This window comes from Quercus lobata, chromosome 1, assembly GCF_001633185.2.
Source record: "Quercus lobata isolate SW786 chromosome 1, ValleyOak3.0 Primary Assembly, whole genome shotgun sequence".
In the NCBI taxonomy this organism is placed as follows: Eukaryota; Viridiplantae; Streptophyta; class Magnoliopsida; order Fagales; family Fagaceae; genus Quercus; species Quercus lobata.
The window spans coordinates 42,080,956-42,100,870 of NC_044904.1; the positions used below are offsets into that span (position 1 = coordinate 42,080,956).

The 19,915-nt window shown below is 35.5% G+C and overlaps 2 protein-coding genes across 2 annotated transcripts; both read left to right on the forward strand.

Moving 5' to 3' along the window:
* Window positions 1-591: 591 nt before the first annotated feature.
* Window positions 592-3,580, forward strand: LOC115954180. Its single transcript, XM_031072091.1, has 8 exons — window positions 592-805; window positions 923-1,390; window positions 1,547-1,799; window positions 1,895-2,166; window positions 2,290-2,372; window positions 2,570-2,648; window positions 2,763-2,851; window positions 2,921-3,580. Exons 1-8 carry the CDS (start codon window positions 592-594, stop codon window positions 3,578-3,580), a joined length of 2,118 nt encoding a protein of 705 aa, XP_030927951.1.
* A 2,733-nt stretch (window positions 3,581-6,313) lies between these two features.
* On the forward strand, window positions 6,314-10,995 carry LOC115990442 (exosome complex component CSL4-like). Its single transcript, XM_031114278.1, has 3 exons — window positions 6,314-6,477; window positions 7,107-7,188; window positions 10,588-10,995. The coding sequence occupies exons 1-3, from the start codon at window positions 6,328-6,330 to the stop codon at window positions 10,677-10,679; spliced, it is 324 nt and encodes a 107-aa protein (XP_030970138.1). The 5' UTR covers window positions 6,314-6,327; the 3' UTR covers window positions 10,680-10,995.
* Window positions 10,996-19,915: the final 8,920 nt, after the last annotated feature.

Consider the following 19,915-nt stretch of genomic DNA (forward strand, 5'->3'; position numbering starts at 1 on the left):
CCTCGGCATGCCTTGCAACGTCCTCGACATGCTTTGCAACGTCCTCGGCCGACCTAGGCATGCTTGCAACCTTTGCGTCCCACATCAAAGGAAACATTACTCCCTTTGCTTCACAGCTTATAAGGCAGAAAGTGGGGGGGTTTTCCTTCGATGTGGGACGCAAAGGTTGCAAGCATGCCTAGGTCGGCCAAGGACGTTGTCAAGCATGCCGAGGACGTTGCAAAGCATGCTGAGGACGTTGCAAGGCATGCCGAGGACGGCCTAGGACGTTGCAAGCATGCCTAGGACGTTGCCAAGCATGCCTAAGCATGTCTTAGGTACCCACAATAAAAGGGCCCTTTTTGGTGTGTGTTCCTTGGGTGGACGGATCTTTGGGCCAAGGGATCACAAGAGACTTGGTGGTACACTACTCCCTTTGTTTCACAGCTTATAAGGCAGAAAGTGGGGGGGTTTTCTTTCGATGTGGGATTCCAAAGGGTGCGGTGTAAAAAGGTTACGGAATTTAATTTCTACAGTTAATTATGATGGTCAAGCTAGTAAACGAAACAGGGAGATTGTGAAATTCAGTGGGTTGGGCTTTGATGGTTGTCAATGAATTTGAGACTTCTATCTTGGAATGTGAGAGGATTTAACAATCCTCATAAGAGAGATACTGTGAAGAACTTACTTAAAGAATGGAAGTGTGAGGTTGTGTGTTTTCAGGAAATCAAACTGGACTGTACGAATTCTGCTACTGTGAAAAGTCTTTGGGGCAGCTCTTTTGTGGATTGGGTGGCTTTAGATGCCATTCACATAGCAGGAGGAGGTATTCTTGTGGTCTGGGACACAAGGGGGTATGAAAGAATTGATTGGGTGGTGGGTAGCTTTTCTGTTTCGGTCTTGTTGAAAGGGGTGGCAGATGGTTTTGTTTAGATTCGCACAGGAGTTTATGGCCCAAATGATGCCGGTTTGAGGGATGCTTTTTGGGCAGAGCTTGATAGTGTGAGAGCGAGGTGGAGTTCTGCGTGGTGTGTTTTGGGTGGTTTCAATATTATTAGATACCCGGCAGAGCATCTTGGGTGTAATTTGTTTAGTCTTGCCATGTTCAATTTTTCGAACTTTATTGAGAGGAATTTTTTGGTTGATCTTCCTTTGGTTGGGGGTGAGTATACATGGTTTAGAGATTCAGCGAACCCTGCTATATCTCACATAGATAGAGTTTTGGTTTCAGCTGATTGGGAGGAACACTTCTTGGATGTAATTCAAAGGCCTCTTCCTTGGGTGGTTTCCGATCATTGTCCTATTCTAGTGGAGGCAGGAGGCTTGGCGAGGGGGAAAAGTCCCTTTAGATTTGAGAACATGTGGCTAAAAGTGGAGGGTTTTGTGGATCGAGTTAGGGGCTGGTGGAACGGTTATCGTTTTGTGGGATCCCCTAGTTATGTTCTTGCCTGTAAATTCAAAGCTCTTAAAAAAGACTTGAAGCATTGGAATGAAAATATTTTTGGGGATGTGCATTTTAGAAAAAAATGTTTGTTGTCTGAGCTGTTGGATCTGGATTTGAGAGAAGGAATGCAAGCGCTGACTATGGCAGATAAAGCAAGAAAAATTGAGATTAAGGCGGAGATCGAATCTTTAGCTTCTTTGGAGGAGATTTCTTGGAGGCAGAAATCAAGGGATTTGTTCTTAAAGGAGGGGGACAATAACACTAGGTTTTTCCACAAGCTGGCTAATTCACATAGACGAGCCAATGCCACGAGGGGTGTGGAGGTTGATGGCATTATGACATTATGTATGAAAATGAATCAGATATTCAAGATCAGGTGGTGGGGTTTTATAAGAGTCTTTGTCAGGAACCTGAGGAATAGAGGCCCACTGTTGATGGGTTAGATTTTGCTACTTTGGATGAGTTTGATAGACTTTCTCTTGAAAGGGAGTTTGATAGGGAGGAGATCATTGCTGCTCTTCAGGAGGCTGAGGGTGATAAGGCTTTTGGTCCTGATGGCTTTACCATAGCTTTCTTCCAAAAGTGTTGGGGTGTGTTAGAAGAGGATGTTATGGCTTTTTTTGCAGACTTTCATAGCCAATGCATCTTTGAGAAATCTTTGAATGCTACTTTTCTTTGTTTGATACCTAAGAAGTTTAAAGCTGTTAATATTAAAGATTTTCGGCCCATTAGCCTTGTGGGAAGTTTGTACAAACTTCTGTCTAAAGTGTTGGCTTCTAGGCTTTGAAGAGTTTTGGACAAACTTATATCCAACTCTCAGAATGCATTTGTAGGGGGAAGATAGATTCTGGATTCTGTTCTTATAGGAAATGAATGTTTGGAGAGTAGATTGAAGAGTGGTGTTCCGGGTGTGATCATTAAGTTGGATATGGAGAAGGCTTATGATCATGTAAATTGGAATACTTTGTTTTATTTAATGGAGAGGATGGGTTTGGGGAGAAATGGGGGAGATGGATGAATGCGTGTATCACTTCAGTTCGTTTCTCAGTGCTTATTAATGGGTCCCCGGCTGGCTTTTTTGGTAGTTCACGTGGTCTTCGTCAAGGAGATCCTTTATCTCCTCTTTTGTTCTTGTTGGTGATGGAGGTGTTGAGCAGCTTATTGAGGAGGACAGAAGAGGGTGACTTTCTTAGGGGGTTTCAGGCAAGCCCCAGTGCAAGAGGAGGTTTGCATATCTCTCATCTTTTGTTTGCTGATGATACCATTCTTTTCTGTGACGCATCTAGGGAACAATTATTATATATAAGGATGGTATTGATCTTTTTTGAAGCTATTACAGGCTTAAGAGTAAATGTTGGCAAGAGTGAAATTGTGCCAGTTGGTGAGGTTGGGAATTTGGGTGCTTTGGCTTGCATTCTATGTTGTAAGGTTGGGCGTCTGCCTATGTCTTATTTGGGAATGCCTCTTGGGGCTCATTTTAAGGATGCTTCGATCTAGAACCCTATTTTAGAGAGGGTGGAGAAAAAGCTTGCTGGTTGGAAGTGGTTGTATTTGTCAAAAGGAGATAGGCTTACTTTATTGAAGAGTACTTTGTCGAGTCTCCCAACTTATTATCTATTGCTGTTTACAATTCCGCAACACATAGCAAACAGACTAGAGAGGATTCAGAGGAATTTCCTGTGGGGGAGTTCTGATGATGTTTTCAGATATCTGCTTGTTGCTTGGGATAAGGTTGTTTGGCCGGTGGAGATAGGGGGTTTGGGGATTCGGAAGATTGGGCTTTTTAATCAAGCTCTACTTGGGAAATGGCTTTGGCGATTTGGGAAGGAAGTTACTCATTTATGGCGTCAGGTAATAGCCACCAAATATGGAGAGGATAGTGGAGGTTGGTGCACTAGAGTTGTGAGAGGGACTCATGGTTGTGGGTTATGGACGAATATCAGGAAAGGTGCAGACAATTTTTTCAGTCATGTGGTGTATGAAGCGGGAGAGGGCAATCGTATTCGGTTTTGGCATGACCCTTGGAGTGGTCCTACTCCTTTGAAGGAATTATACCCGGAATTGTTTGCATGTGCTGTGGTTCAGGAAGCTCTGATTTCTGACATGTTAATCTTTGCACCAGACGAGGGAGGTAGGAGTTGGAACTTCCATTTCTGACATAATTTTAATGAAGGGGAGTTGAGGAGGTTTTATTCTTTCTATGGGCATGTTTCTGCCAGGATTCCTAGTCGGGAGGGGGAGGACATCTTGATTTGGCAATTGAATCGTAATGTTGTCTTTGATGTGCAATCCTTTTATATTACTTTATTGAAAGCCCCTTCTATTTCTTTCCCTTGACAGAGCATTTGGTGTGTAAAGGTACCCAAAAGGGTCTCTTTCTTTTTATGGACTGCTGCTAGGAGTGGGATTCTCACAATTGATAACCTTGTTAAGAAGAAATTGGCCCTTGTCAACTGGTGTTGTTTATGTAGGTGTGATGAGGAGACTGTGGATCACCTTTTGATCCATTGTAAGTTTGCATATGCTTTGTGGAGTGAGGTCCTTAGTATGTTTGGGGTTCAGTGGGTGATGCCGGTCACTATTGTTTCTCTTCTTTTTGCTTGGAGGAATTGGTTGGGAACTTACTCTTCAAAGGTTTGGAATTTGGTACCCGCTTGCCTTATGTGGTTAATATGGAAGGAACGCAATGGCCGAACTTTTGAGGATGTTGAGAGTCCTATAGATAAGTTGAAGACCTTGCTTGCTAGGACTTTGTTTGAGTGGTCTCGTATTTGGGGGCTTACGCATTGTAGTTCCTTGTCTGATTTCCTTAACTCTATTAGTCTTTCCTTATGATTTGATTGTATCTGTTTCAAGGGCAGTGTGTTTACAATCGTAAACACATTGTTCTTTTTCATCAATAAAACTCTTATTATGCATTAAAAAAAGAAAGTATATGTAAGATATTTCATAAATACTGATTTTAAGTTTTATTCTAATTTTACAACTAAATGAATGAATAAGAATAGTTATGCCATTGCAACATCGTATATTCTAAGTAATAAAGATTACTATTCCTATCATAATCTCCATTTAGTGTACTAAATGTGCCCTAAATGTATCCTTCATAATCTTGTCTTGAATAGACTAGTAACATCAAATATTAGAGATTTCCGACTTATAAGTTTGCTGGGGAGCCTTTATAAAATATTAATAAAGAGGTTGGCTAATAGACTGAGAAGAGTAGTGGGGAAAGTTGGTTTTTTAGACTCACAAAATGCATTTGTGGAAGGGAGACAAATTCTAGATCTTACACTGATTGCTGATAAGGTCTTGGATAGCAGAGTTTGTAATAAGATTCCAAGATTCATTTGAAAACTTGACATTGAGAATGCTTATGAATGCTTATATTGGGATTGTCTTCTCTATATGTTAGCAAGATATGGATTTGGGAAGAAATGTAGGAGGTGGATTAATATTTGTCACGATATTATATCCTCTATATCATGTTTTTCTCAAATTCCAGGGGATTAAGGTTAAAAGATCTATTGTTGCCATTCCTATTTATCCTTATTATGGAAGTTCTTTTTGACATGAATGATAGGTTAACTTTGGGAGGAAAGATGTCTGGGTTTATCATGAAGGGGGGGGGGGCAAGGTGGGTGGAATGTAGAGGCCTTGAATATCCCTCGCCTGCTATTATCTGATGATACTATTATATCTATGGAGTTGAATAGGAAAATGTTAAAGCCTTGATGCATATTTTGCTATGTTTTGAGGTGGTTATGGGTGAAGGGTGAATTTCAGGAAGAGTGAGATAAGTCCTAACAGAGGGAGCATGGGAAGATTGGTGTTTGTTGTGTTGAGCTGACAGAAAAGTCAATTTCCGTTTGTTTTGAGAGCCTACAACATTACTTTTTTTTTTTCCTTTTTTTGGTGGGGTTTATCTTTAAGCTGCTGCAAGTGGTGTCTAACTGCATGGAGGTTATCAATGGTGGGTACATTGAACTCTGATCTTTGTGACGTCTACTCAAGATTGGCAATTGGAAATGTGTAGTATCTTTGAGATATTATATTCAGCTCAAAGACATGTGGGAATGGATGATATGGTGCACTCAAATTGGAAATTAAATAAAAATGGCTGTTTTAGCGTTTGTTCATACTATGAGCAATTTGGAGAGTGATGGTGGCTACAAAGGTTGCTTTCTTTGTGTAAATTACGACTCTGGAGAAAATTCTTATGGTAGACAACCTTATTGAATGGGGAATGCTATAAGTACATTGATTGTTTGCTTTTGCGCTGTCTAATCGCCAGGGAGTTATAGGATTTACATTCATGACATTTCCAATTGAATGGTTGATGCCTGAAATGCTGAGAAAAGTGCTACAACGTTGGGGACGAAGACTGAAGACCCAGGATCTTTCAGAAATATAGCATAGAATTCGGTTCCATCTTGTTTGATGTGGCAGGTGTGGTGGGAGAAGAATAGGACCTTTTAGGGGCCAGAGCTATATATAGAGGAACTAAAATCCCAATTTGTTGGGTCTTCTTTCTTTTGGATGTCTTTGAATAGGAATTTTTGGTTCATAGCTAGTATACTCCATTTGTTCCCTAGGTATCTTTTTATAATCTCTTGTGAATATTATTGCTTTTACTTAGGAAGGGGGAAAAAAATCTTATGATCAATTTTGTGCACTTGGATTCTAGTTTCTTATTGCTTGATGCATGTAATGATGGATACTGGTGCAATATAAAACTAATTAATCAAGTTGCCTATTGATTTTAATTTCCTTTTTGTTTGCTTTGCTTTGGATTGCCTATATTAGATGATATTTGCATAGATTTTCTTATATTAAACTGTATAATTGTAGTTATGCATAGGCTATTCTTGCAGTATGGGCTGTAGCAATTCAATTTTCAATAGATGTATATAATTGGACATTTAGACCAAGCTTCTGATGATGATGCAAAACTTCTCTATCTTTACAGGCAGCAAGATGTTAGAGCAACTGAGATTGATAAAGTGGATATGCACTTATCTTTTCGCCCTGGTGACATTATTAGAGCTGTTGTGGTATCCTTATGCTTGACTGGTCTCTTTACTGACTTGTGGGAGATTTTGAAGTTTTTTTTAATTATCATTTTTAACATTTATTTCATTTTGGGAAAAAAAAGAAAGCACTAGTAGAATTTCATGCATTGTTTTTGCTTTTTTTTGGGGGTGGGGAGAGGGGGGGGGGGTGCAAGGGGTGGAGATTTGATACAGATTTCGTTATTTTGGTTTTGATTATTATGATTGAAATGGGACAAATAACTTAGAGCATGCTACTATATCTCTTCTCTGTCTCTGATTGTAAATGCTGTGTTCTTTCAAAAATGTATTTTTTATTTTACATAGCTTAACCTTGTGGGACCATGGGAAATAATACCTGGGGATAGTCTCAACACAAGATTTATTGGGGGAAGCATACTTTACTTGGTATTAAATTAAAGTTAATTTTACCTTTTTTTACTGATAAAAAAAATTGTTATATGAGTTGCATAATTTCTTTTTTTAGGCAGTGAAAGATGGAATTTTGTTAGTTTATTCCTAGGGGCAATCGCTTTAAAATCATCAATGTAGCTTTAGTTGTACTTTCCATTGACTCTTAAATTGATAATTTGCAAAAAAGGTTATTTTCCTTAACATGGTTTGTTGATAAGCTGTCCCTTGGAGATGCACGGGCTTATTATCTATCAACTGCAAAGAATGAACTGGGTGTTGTGTCTGCGGAGAGCACAGCAGGTTAGATTTTTTTTTTTTGGGGTGTGCATGCATGTGTGTGGAATTTTTGTAACATAAAGTTTGTGCGCCTTTCTGGTTGTAATGAATTTAAAGCGTAAAGGCAATTCAATGACACAGTATAACATTCTTAGAGCAGTTATATGCTATTCCTTGTTTTATTTCATGATTTTTTTTTTATTCAATTATAAATTATGACCTAAAATAAATGAAATGTGAAATCCTTATATACATTATTTTTTAAGAAGTGCCATAGTGTTGTTTTTATATCATGTTGTGCCTGTATCCTATGTTGTGTCCATGCTTCCTAGATCATCACCAAATTATTAGAAATATCAAAACCCACAGTAAACTAGCTAAATGTTCCCTTCCATTGGCTGCAATTACTTACTACTAAGTGCCTCTATGATAATATCAAAAAGAAGTAAAGAAGGGGGATCCCCTTACCTTAAACCCCTAGAACTTCCAAAAAAAAATCTTTTGGACTTTCATTTACCAAAATTAAAAATCCTATTGTAGACTACTTTTTTTTTTTTTTTTTTTTTTTTTTTTTTTTTTGCTTTTACATTATTTCTCTCCTTACTTCACTTTTTTTAATGTAGTATTTTGTTCTCTTAATACTGTTTCTTAACTATCAAAAAAAAAAAAAAAAACCTATTTAGACTTCTGATTCTGACTCCCAAATAACCCATGTTTTGATATAAGCTTCTCCAATCCAATTTACACGGGATGCACGACCGGCTCCAGACCCCTGCACCCGAGTCGATGGCGTCTGGACGCGGCGACGCGGGAGGACGCGCTGAACCGGTGTCGTGCTTGCTCCTGCCACGGATTTCCCCGACTCGCGCCGACGCGCTCCAGACCGGGCCCGATCGTGCTGAATCGGCCGACTTCGTGATCCGTATCGGGCAAAACGGCGAACTCACCCTTACGCAGTTTTCCACACTCGAACGGTTGCTAGATGAACCCAGCCTGCAGAGGCGGCTTGCTGCTTCTTCTTTCCTTTCTTCGTTTTTGAACTCTTTTTTTAAAAATAAGAACAATCAGCTACAACTACACAAACAGTACAGTCACCAAGCCTCCTTTACACCCATTTAAAAATAACGCGTACTGAATCCAAAACAAATATCTTCCGCTCAGCCCTTCAATTCTATTTTAAATTTTCCTTGCCTTGTTTTAGGTTTTCTTTTTGTTTCGTGAACCTAGCACGTGACTAGGTGTTTGAAATGATAAAGAGATTTGACAAAAGCTTTATTTCTATGGGCCCACACGTACTACTAATATATGAATAATAAAACTATTTTAATATTTAACTAGAGCCTTTATATTGCGTTTTTAATAGTAATTTTTTTAAAGAATATTTTAATAGTAAAATTGTTTTAATAGTATTATTATAATTATTGGATAGATATTTAGACTTGAAATTGATAAATTAGCTTAAATTAGCTTTCAATCTTTTGGAATGTTTTAGTTTCATGGAATGTTTTAGTTTCAATTTTGTGAGTTGTATTTAATTTATGAACTTCATGTTTTAGTTATTATCTACTATTGCTTTTAAATTTGATATATATTTATATAATATGAAAAAGTATGCTTAGCAATATATTAAAAATATAAATAAAAATATTTTTAATAATTTTTTAATCGCCGAGTCCCGCCGCATCCGCACCCGCACCCGCACCCGCACCGAGTCCCGAAACGCACCCGTGCTTTGTAGAATACATAATGTCCCTAGAACACCCGACTTCAACTTTCCTATATTCTTTGGCAATAACAACAGATTCTTAAATTTGTCTATTTTAATTAAAGCGTACTTTATATTTGGTAACAACTTTTGTAGCATGTCTAATAGCCTATCAGCCAGTGGTTCCGGTGTTCTGCCAAAATTTTATACGCACCACCAACAAGACTATTATGCCTGAAATCCTAACATCTACAGCTGTAGCCTTCTTTTGAATAATAGTAACAAAAGTCACAGGAATACTTTCTCAAACATACCTTATGAAAGGTGTGATACTCTCGCATAATATCTTCTTTCACAACCACCAGCAAATTTGAACAAAAAGAAAAATGCAATTAAAAAACCATTCTGACCTGGTGCTGTATCACTGTTCATGCTACTCAAAGCTTGTAACAATTCATTCTCCTCATATGTACTCTCTAAACATCAAATTTCTTCAGCATCAATAGAAGAAAATTGTTTTTCTCAAAATCACGAGGAGTAGAGTTTCATTTTTGAAAATAGGGAGAAGGTTTCGGACATTCCCCTAATCTCAAGGGAGGTTATGTAACTTACCCATTTGAATGTAAGTGAACTAGTGCTGGTTTGCCTAATGCCAAAATTGGAAGAGTTTGTTGTTTTTTAGGGGTTGTAAGGTAAGTTCTTTACCTATGAATTATCTAGGTTTACCTTTGTGGTCTTCTTTTAAGGCTACATCTATCTGGAATGGTGTTTTTGAGATGATTGAGAGAAAGTTAACAGGGTGGAAGAATTTATAACAGGGGAACCACAACTTATTGAAATGTCGTAGTAAATATGGGGAAGGTGGAGGGAGTAATTCATAGAAGTATGTAAGGAGTGTGAGTTTGGAAGTCTAGTAGAGTTTGGTGAGATCCTTTTTCATGACATTTTAGATTTCACATTGGTAATGGTAGAAGAATTAGTTTTTGGCATGATGTTTAGTGTTCCCATGGATTGTCAAAGCCTTTATTTCTTCAGCTTTTCCAAATTGCTGCAAATAAACTTGCCAAAGTGTGGTTACAAGGAGTAGTGCTTCAAAGCCCCATATTTATGAGACTGGTTCAAGATTGATCGAATGGGTGATTTTTTTTTTCTTCTTTCTTTTTTAGTATTTAGTTTGGGGATGTGTTGGAAGGGGTGAAAAAGTGGTTTGGAATTTGAATTGAAAGGGTTTCATTCATACCATTATGAGGTTTTGAGAGGGGTATCTTGCTCAGATTTTCCTTGGAAGGTGATTGGTTACTGAAGGCACCTATGAAATGAAGGTAGCATTTTTTTTTGTTTGGGGATCACATGAGTTTAATAATGTTAAGTTTGAGTAGTCATCTTGTGATTCTTTTCTTAACTAATCTCTTTATGGAACTCAAAATCAATTTTTGCTTCTTTTTGTGATCTTTTCAATTATATATCTCATTTTTTTCTTGTCCAATTTAATTATCTATGAATCCTACTACAGCTCACTTGGATAAATCTTAGCTGTTGATTAACTTGCTTCTGTTTGGATGCCAAATTGTATGAGATTGCTAAGGAAGAAAATTAAGCCTGGTTCAAAAGTATTGTTTGTATTTATGCTTTGATCCATAAGATGAAATATAACACTTAATGAAACATCTATGATTATGCCTCAACTTTTGATTTTTTTTTTTTTTTTTTTGGGGTAGGTGAAACAATGGTTCCAATAAGTTGGACCGAGATGCAGTGCCCATTAACTGGTCAAATTGAGCAAAGAAAGGTTGCTAAGGTTGGAGGTTGACATGAAAATAATCAGACTAATCTACAGTGTCTCCAATCTGCATTTCGTTTCCCTAATTTCTGATGGGGAAAGTATAGGAATGTATCATTTTTGTCAGAATATGATTATATTTTGTTACAGGTTTCAGTAGTGCCTTTCTATGATTATGTTTGTTAGGCGGTATCTTACATTACTAAGTTCTCCCAAGCACTATGTACATGTAGCATAGACTTAGGGTTTACAAATTGGACATAGAAAATCTACTTCTCAGACTACAATCTGTGCATCATTTTAACTTTATAAAAGCATTTGTTCCGGATGAAAATTTTACTTTTGAGTATGATGTGCATTCATCATAGAATAATTAGGAATATGACATTATTTGGAAGCTTTGTGAAAACATTGCTAATAAAAACTACTTGTAAAACTAGATGTTCTTAAACTATTTGGGAACCTATATCACTTATAAAATCTTGCTTGGTTCTTCCATCTTTATTCTGTTGATGTTTGACGTGACCAATTTTTAAAAATTTGTTATATGTATTGAAATCCTTTAGTACTAAATTATATTTACAATAAGTTCAGAAATACGGTATTTCTTACGATTTTTTTCATGGTTGTTGATTTGACATGTGATCGATGCTAAGATGTTAGTATGTTATCCACGTTAACAATTGTAAAAAAACAAGGAAAAAAAAAGTTTTACCCTAACAAGCCCAGAAAAGTGAAAAGTATGCATTATGTAACCATGTCATTGATTGTCCATCTCTGTGAAACCCATTTTAAACCTTCATTCTACACTCTCTGGGGTTGCCTAGGAACATTGGAAGTTCAAGCTCACTGGAAACACAACTTTGGGGGTCTCAGTGACGGATGATTAATACCTTTCTCTCAGCCTTACTATCCAAAAAAGACCGTTTATATATCTTCCTTATGTAGTGTCCTAATATGAAGTTTTCTACCCCAACAATTTGCTAAGGCCCATTAACACTCTCCAAGGAAAGAAAATTATATGGTCATCAGGTATGGGCCCAATCCATTAGCCTCCTTAGGCTTAAGAGTTCAGGGCTTAGAGCCAGGTCGGGGCCCATATCAAGTCGGAGTCTAGTATAAAGTCGACATCTAGCCCATCAGTCCTCATAAGGTCACAAAGTCAGGGACCCAATGCCAAGTCGGGGCTTGAACAGAGAAGAACGATAATGCTTTGAGGGAAATCGCTTGCCGAGCACCATTTGGTGATGGGTGCAAGTTTCAAGAGAATCGTGTCAGTTACGAGAAGTGGGTCCATCTACTCAAGAATTTGTCCCATAGGGACCCACCAACATAGAAAACCACTCCCTCATCATGACAATCCCACAAGAGAAGTCTATAAATAGAGGCTAATAGTTAGAGGGAGGGGGCTGGCAATTTTTGGGAGAGATAATCGAGAGAAAAGAGAGGAACCATAAAAAAAGGGGTAGGTTCAGCACTACTAAGCTTGAGTCTTCTCGAGAAGCACACATACAAGGTAAGAAAATACAGATTGGGCTTGAAGTACCTTTTCTTGGGCCGTTGGGTTGGCTTTAAGAGGTTTTTTCATTGTAGGAAATTCTACATCCATAAAAAACAAGTAAATTGGGAGCTTAACTAAAAAATTCATCTGGAACTTTAGGCCAGGTACCACAAAATCATTGCCCCAAAATTAGATGTAGGTTAATTATTGGCAAATATTTAGGTTGTCAATTATCCTAGTATTTGTTCTATTAGGCTAATTTTTTTTTTTTTTAAATAAAAAAAATTACTTTTCTTTTTCTTTTAATTTAAGGAATCTTACTATTATGCTAATTCAAATATGATTCAAATTCGAATGGTAATTTCTGTGACTAGTACAATTTTTCTAATTCAAATTTGATTCAGATTCAACTATTACTATTTTTCTATTCGATACTATTCTATTAACAAGGATGAAGCATTGGCTGCTGCCAAGACACTCCAGTTTGCCGCGGATATAGGTATCAACCAAGTTGTTTTGGAGGGGGACTCCCAAGTTCTAATGCGAGCTTTGATAGACATTGAATCCCTATGGTTTGTCGATTGAAGATGTGAAACTTTATTCTAGGATTTTTAATCAATTACATTACTCTCATACTAAGAGAGAAAGTACCCATTTAACCAAATATGACCCAAATACCCTCTTGACCTCCAAAATTAGCAAAATACCATTAAATACCGAAAATGACGCAAATACCCCCTACACTTCCAAAATTACCAATATACCCTTGGACATCCAATATTATCTCCAAAATCTCTAAAATGAGCAAAATGCCCATGAAACCTCTAAAATAACTAAAATACTCCCGATATCTCTAAAATTACCAAATACGCTCAAAAACCACTAAAATGACCAAAATATCTCCAAAATCTCTAAAATAAGCAATATACCCATAAAACCTCTAAAATGACTAAAATACCCCCCGATATCTCTAAAATTACCATATATGCTTAAAAACCACTAAAATGACCAAAATACACCTGAAACCAAAAAAATGATTGAAATACCCTTGAAACCTAAAAATTACCAAAATACCCCCAAAACCTAAAAATGACCAAAATACCCTCGAAACTTAAAAATGATCAAAATACCCTTGAAACCTAAAAATGACCAAAGTACCCCCAAAACCCAAAAAATTATCAAAATACCCCCAAAACCTAAAAAATGACCAAAATACCCCCGAAACCTAAAAATGACCAAAATACCCTCCGAAACCCAAAAAATGACCAAAATACCCCTCGAAACTCAAAAAATGACCAAAATACCATCGAAACCTAAAAATGACCAAAATACCCCCGAAACCTAGAAAATTACCAAAATACCCCAAACCCTAAAAATTACCAAAATACTTTTGAACCCTAAAAATTTACCGAAATAACCAAAAAATCTAAAAATTATTGAAATAACCCTAAAACCTAAGAGATGATAGAAATGCCCTTGTAACCTAAAAAATGACTAAAATACCCTTAGAATCTAAAAAATGATCAAAAGAAACCCCGAGACCTAAAAAATTACCGAAATTCCCTCGAAACCTAAAATATTACTGAAATTCCCTCGAAACCTATAAAATGACTGAAATACTCTTAGAACCTTTAATTTGTCGAAAATATCTTCGAAACATCCAAAATACCCTAGACCTCTATTTTGGTAATTTTAGATGTTTCAGGTGTATCTTGGTCATCTTACATGTTTAGGGGTATTTTGGTCATAATTTAGGTTTCAGTGGTTTTTATCGATCATTTTTTTTAGATTTTGGGGTTATTTTGGTCATTTTTTAGGTTTTGGGGTATTTCGATCATTTTTAGGTTTCAGGGTATTTTGGTATTTTTTTTAGGTTTTGGGGGTATTTCAATTATTTTTCAGGTTTTGTAGGTATTTTGGTCATTTTTTAGGTTTAGGGAGTATTTTGGTAATTTTTTAGGTTTAGGGTGTATTTTGGTAATTTTTAGGTTTTGGGGGTATTTTGGTCATTTTCTAGAAATTTAGATTTTATGTTGTTTATTTAAATTTTAGATGGGTTTTAGTGGGTATTAGTGGGTTTATCCATTAAGACTCATATAACTAAATAACCTAATGGGTCTTTACCCATTTAACCCAAATATTCAAATGGGTTGGGTTAAGACTTATCCAAATTAGGTGGGTAATGGGTGGGTTTATGGATATGGATAAAAATTGCCACCCCTAGTGGCATTTATATATGGTTTACCGTTTAGCTGGCACATGTAAAGTTCCATTTTTAAAAATATATGTACTACTCAAAGTTTATGATCAACTAAAAAGCAACATGAATTACACACACACACACATATTCATTCAATTTACACCCGCATTTAGGCTATGTTTGGTTGGGGTCACATGTTGGAGAGAAAAGTGGGGTGATTGCTGATTACTTATTTGTAAGGTGAGAAAATAGTTGAGGTGTGTGTTTGGTTGGAGAGGATGATTTTGTGAAGGTTTTGTTTTCTTACCAAATTGGGGAGAAAGTGGACTTAAGATGAGAAACTATCCATTTGCCCCTCTCCACCTTCACATCAGTTTAGCCTTTTTCTCCCCCCCCCCCCTTTTTTGTCTTTTTCAAGCATAAATATTTTTTTTTCAACATTTGTTTCTTTTCCTTATAAACTAGGTAAAAATACTATTTTCGTGCCTACATCTAGAGGTTTCAATTAATTTAGTCCCTACATTTTAATAGCAGTCAAATTGGTCCCTGTTATTTTCAACTTAGAGTCAATTTTGTCCCTACCGTTAAATTATTAACAGAAAATGTCTATATGGCAAACTATGTGCATTGTTAGCACACTTAAAGCTAACGTGGCATAGAAAATAATATTAAAAAAATTAACCAACATAAAAAATACCACGTCACCTAAAAATATTTTAAAATCAGAAAAATACAAAAACAAAATTAATTAGGCTGAAAATATTCACTTCATCCCAGAAGAAATCCGTTAACACGGTCTCATAACACAACAACATCATCAATTGCAATTCGTTCGCTATATCAAAATTTATTAGTGTCTGAGGGTTGATTGGGGTCTAGATGAGTTCTTGAAGATTTTCATGGTAAGCTACTGTTTCTAAGTTGTTAGACATGCCATTTGGGTAATTTGCAAGGGGCAGAGTTTCTTGGAGCAGAGCAGTGAATGGATTGGGGGGCATAAGTGGGTCTGTTACGAACACATAATTAAGCAATAAAAATGTCATCAATCAAATCTAAGATTTAGCAATAGCATCAATCCATTAAGCCTTCTATCGGCCACCAAACCCATTTATATATATATATATATATATATATGCACAAACATGGCTAGTCATGGCAATGTCATCCCAGTTTTGCGCAATAAACACACTTAGATTTGATGAGCTTGAAACACAACCTCTCTCATTGTTGCATTGTTGGTTGCTTTGGGTCTCAAAATTTTGCTTTAAGTTGATCTGGTTTTGTTGCTATAGATGGGTTGGATTGATTTGAGGTTTCTAGCATGGGTTCATTTGGGTTTTGTTGTTGTGGTGTGACTAGGTTTTAGTGGGTGTCGATGATTAGTGGTTGTTGACAGCTGTTCTTGGGGAATTTGATATTTAGATGGGTTTCGGTGTTTGGTTACTAGGAAAGTGGAAGAAAAGAAGAGAAAATGAATTAGAGATGATTTTGTTTTGGATGTATTTGTGTGATCAATTGGCAAGAAAGTGAAAGAAAAAAAAAATTTATGCGGATTTTTTTTTCTTTTTTTGATTTAATTGAGGAATTAATTTTGTTTTGTTTTTGTGTTTTTCTAATTTATATATATATTTTTTAGGCAAGGTGGCATTTTTTTTTTTGTTTATTATAATTTTTTAATACTATTTATAAGCCACATCAGCCCTAAGTAGGGATGGTAATGGGGCGGGATGGGGCTGAAGAATGGAGTCTTCGTCCCCGCCCCGTATGGTTTTGTCTTACCCCATCCCCGCCTTGCCCTGCATGATGGAGAAATCTTTCTCACCCTATTCCCACCCCTTGGGGCCCTGCAAAACCCTGCCCCACCTCGTAAAACTCTACTTTTTGTTAATTTGCTTTACAACTAGTACAATTTTTTTAATGAAACTTATTTCATTAATAAAAATATGCTTGAAATTATAACTAAATTTATGCCATCAATTAAAAAATTTTTAGAAAAAATTGTATAATATATTCAAGCGTTTAACAAGATAATCACAAAAAAAAAAAAAAAAAAAATCTCATAGTATAACACATAACAAAATAAAGGCAGCAAACCACATTGAGTAGAATAAAATAAACTAATATTGATATGTTTGTTTAAATAGTAGAGTTTTAGGATATAAAAAATTTACAAATATAACCCTTAGCAACGCGGGGTGGGGAGAGGAACGGGGAGGTGTGGGGTGGGGTAGGTCTAAAAAGTCTAAACCCATCCCCGTGGTGCGGGGCTAAAATCTTACCCCAATCCTGCCTCGCCCCGTGGTGCGGGACTAAAATCTGTGCGGGGCGAAGTGGGGAGGGGCGGGTTAAGCGGGGCGGGGCAAAATTGCCATCCCTAGCCCTAAGTGTGTCAATAATACACACTTTTTGTCATGTAGACATTTTCCGTTAGTGATTTAATGGTAAAGACCACATTGACTTTATGATGAAAATAACAAGGATCAAATTAACTGCTACCAAAATATAGGAACCAAATTGACTATGGTCCCAAAATGTAAGGACCAAAATAGTATTTTGGGATGTTCTAAAATGAAATCTTCTTTCCAAAATTAATAAATAAAATTTATATTTTACCTTTACTTTATTTAAAAATTCAATGTCATTCTTTTTTCATAGTTTAAATTAAGAGAAATGCGATATCTACAATATTTTCATAATACTTTCACAATAAATCTTCAGTGGTAGGTTATTATAGGTTAATATTGGTGGGCAAAAAAGCATATCATTGGTGAATTCAAATTCGAACCAGTAACAATTTATCACTTATGATTTGTTGTGAAAATATTGTGGATGTAGTGCTTCTCTTAAATTAATGAGTGTGGTTTTGGAAATTTGCACCTTTTTAATTTGCACCTTCTCTTAAACTTATCAGTTTCTTAAATGATGTTATCTTAAAAAGTTGAATTTTCTTTATAGGACCAACATTTTGGGATGAAGAGAGTAATTTGTTTTATGTAATAGAGGCACGAGAGTAAATTTATACAAACACTATTGTAAACACTTCATTTTGTATCCATTATAACTCAAGCCCTTGTTCCCTAATGACGATATCACTTAGACGCCTAGGGCTAGTTTAGGGCCCAATCTTGTAAGTCTTTAGCTTAAAGGATGTTCTAGTGAAAGAAAAACATATAGAAACCCTAAATATGCATGCGCATGTTGTAAGCTTGCGTACGTGTACTTCGAGTTTGCTCCAACTCCCACTAAAAAATATAACTTTTCTACATATTTTGAAAATTTAATTATTGGATTACATGTTCTTTATATTCTCAACAAGCATGTCAAATTTCTTGTCAATCAGAAATCATTTATTATTTGATCCATAAATTTATTTTTAATACATAATTTTAGACTACAAAAACTTGAAATATAAATATTTGATTGATGACATAAATATTAATTTTTTACATTTTAAAAATCTTGCAAATATGGAAGATATAAGAAGAAAATATTATTCCATGATAAATTTATCAAAATTCACATCTAAATTTAAATATATTGTGTGAAATTGTAGCCACACAACATTGTCCATTTTAAACACACACCGACACACGTAATACTTAAAGCATGCCTTTAATAATATATATTTCATATATAAGAAAATTTCATGAAGTCAGTTTTATATAATTCAAAATAAATATTTTATTTTATTAAGCAATGTGTAATTATCCATTAAATTACAGTAATCACAATTGTTCTTTTTGAAAACATGTTAAATGAAGTTTTTTTTTTTTGTTAAACAAATTAAGTTACATGTCTAAGAGTACTAATAGTTTTGAAAAATATAAAATGTATAAAAATCAATTAAATTTAGATAAATTAAAAAAAGTAAATGTTAACTTTATATACCTTAACCAATAATGCAATAAAGGGTGGGGAAGAATTTCAAAAGTATGGAGGGTCATAGCCCCTGCCGGCCCGCTCGTCCCTCTGCCCAATGTTATCTTGTTGTCTTGAACATCGAAGATGCTTTGTTTTTTTTTTTTTTTTTTTTTTTTTTTTTGATGAGACGAAGATGCTTTGTTAGTTGTTCCTTTTTTGATTTGTTGGTAAGAGATTAATTCTTTGCTTATTGCCAGAGTAATGCCTTTAATCTGTGAGTGATGTACAAGATTGCAAAAATCTTGCCTAAATGTTATATATAATAAAGAAGAGGGAGAGACAGAAAATAGAGTTCTTACGAAACGTGTATTTGTGGTGTTGGTAATATTACCTGAAGCTTAGGCATTCTCTGGCGCCTTGTCCTAGTCGAAGGTGATAAGGTTGTACTGCCTTGCGTGTTTTTTATTTTTATTTTTTTTATCCTTGTTCTTTTTTAATAGTGGATTAATAGGATTGTGATTGTTTACTTTCTATTGTTTTATTTGACAAAAAAAAAAAAAAAAAATCTATATTGATACTCTTTGAATGAATGGTGTAATTATAAGTTCTGGACCAAATCCTAATAGAATTTTAATTTTGTTGAGTGATTGTTAGCGTTAATTTTATTTCTCCTGTTTTTCTGTATGAGGATACACACAGTCAGATCTGCTTCAATTCAGATCATAATCTGTTTATCGTTTTGAGCGTGACTGTCCATTTTCATTCGCATGTGGAGATCAGCACTGCATTAAATCCTTTGAACTGTGTGAGTAATCTTTGTTTTGCAGATTAAGCGGAGGGTCAGAAATACAAATTCAACATCATTTTATTCAAACTTTTGCTGCAGTTTGTGTGTTGTGTCTTCCTCTCATTTTTTTTTCTTTACTTAAAAAAAAAACCAAAAAAAAAGTCAGGTCAGATACTTAGATCATAGTTTTTTTTTTTCCTTTTCTTTTCTTTTTCTGATTAAAAGATAGATATTTACTTTCATCTTATTATATTAAAAATAAAAAGTTTTATCTTAATTTTCGTTGCAAGTTGTCGTTCCCTCAATTTGATTTTACATTAAAAAAAAAAAAAGTCAGATACGTCCAACCTTTCGTCTTCTTTATAACAGAGAAAAAAAAATCACATAAAAAAAAATCATCTTAGTCTTCATTGCGAGTTCCTCAATTTGGTTTTACATTAAAAAAAAAAAAAAGCCATATACTTAGTACTTCCAACTTTTCATCTTAGTTTTTGTTGTGAGTTATCATTTTGCTCAATTTGGTCTTACGTTACTACATTTCTAAATACAGAGAAAAAAAGATACTTCCTACTCTTTACCATATAGTTTTTGTTGTACTTTTTGAAATTTCATTCTCCGCTTGGTTTTACCAAAAAATAATTTTTTTTTATTTAAAAAAGGACAAAAAAAAGTGTGTTAGGCGGTTCCAACATTTCAACTTAAAGTCTGATTCCCATTAGCGGGCAGAAAAACAACTGGCAACGTTGTGGCGCGTAGGAGTCTAGTTGCTCTATTCTTTATTTTTAACTGAGTTGTGGATGAGGGGAAAAGTTCGAGCCTTGGTATAATAGCTAGTGTCTTTCACCAAGGGTAATGTGAAGACCTTACACCAAAGTCGAGCCTTGTTGATGCTATTGCATTTCAATTTGGCTATTTAT

Coding starts and splice junctions, on each gene's coding strand:
- LOC115954180 (XM_031072091.1), top strand. CDS start 592: ATGAATTTGAGACTTCTATCTTGGAATGTGAGAGGATTTAACAATCCT. Junction 1,391..1,546: donor AGTTAGGGGCTGGTGGAACG/GTTATCGTTTTG, acceptor ATTTGAGAGAAG/GAATGCAAGCGCTGACTATG. Junction 2,373..2,569: donor TGGAGAAGGCTTATGATCAT/GTAAATTGGAAT, acceptor TTGGTGATGGAG/GTGTTGAGCAGCTTATTGAG.
- LOC115990442 (XM_031114278.1), top strand. CDS start 6,328: ATGTATATAATTGGACATTTAGACCAAGCTTCTGATGATGATGCAAAA. Junction 6,478..7,106: donor ACATTATTAGAGCTGTTGTG/GTATCCTTATGC, acceptor TTTGTTGATAAG/CTGTCCCTTGGAGATGCACG. Junction 7,189..10,587: donor GTCTGCGGAGAGCACAGCAG/GTTAGATTTTTT, acceptor TTTTTGGGGTAG/GTGAAACAATGGTTCCAATA.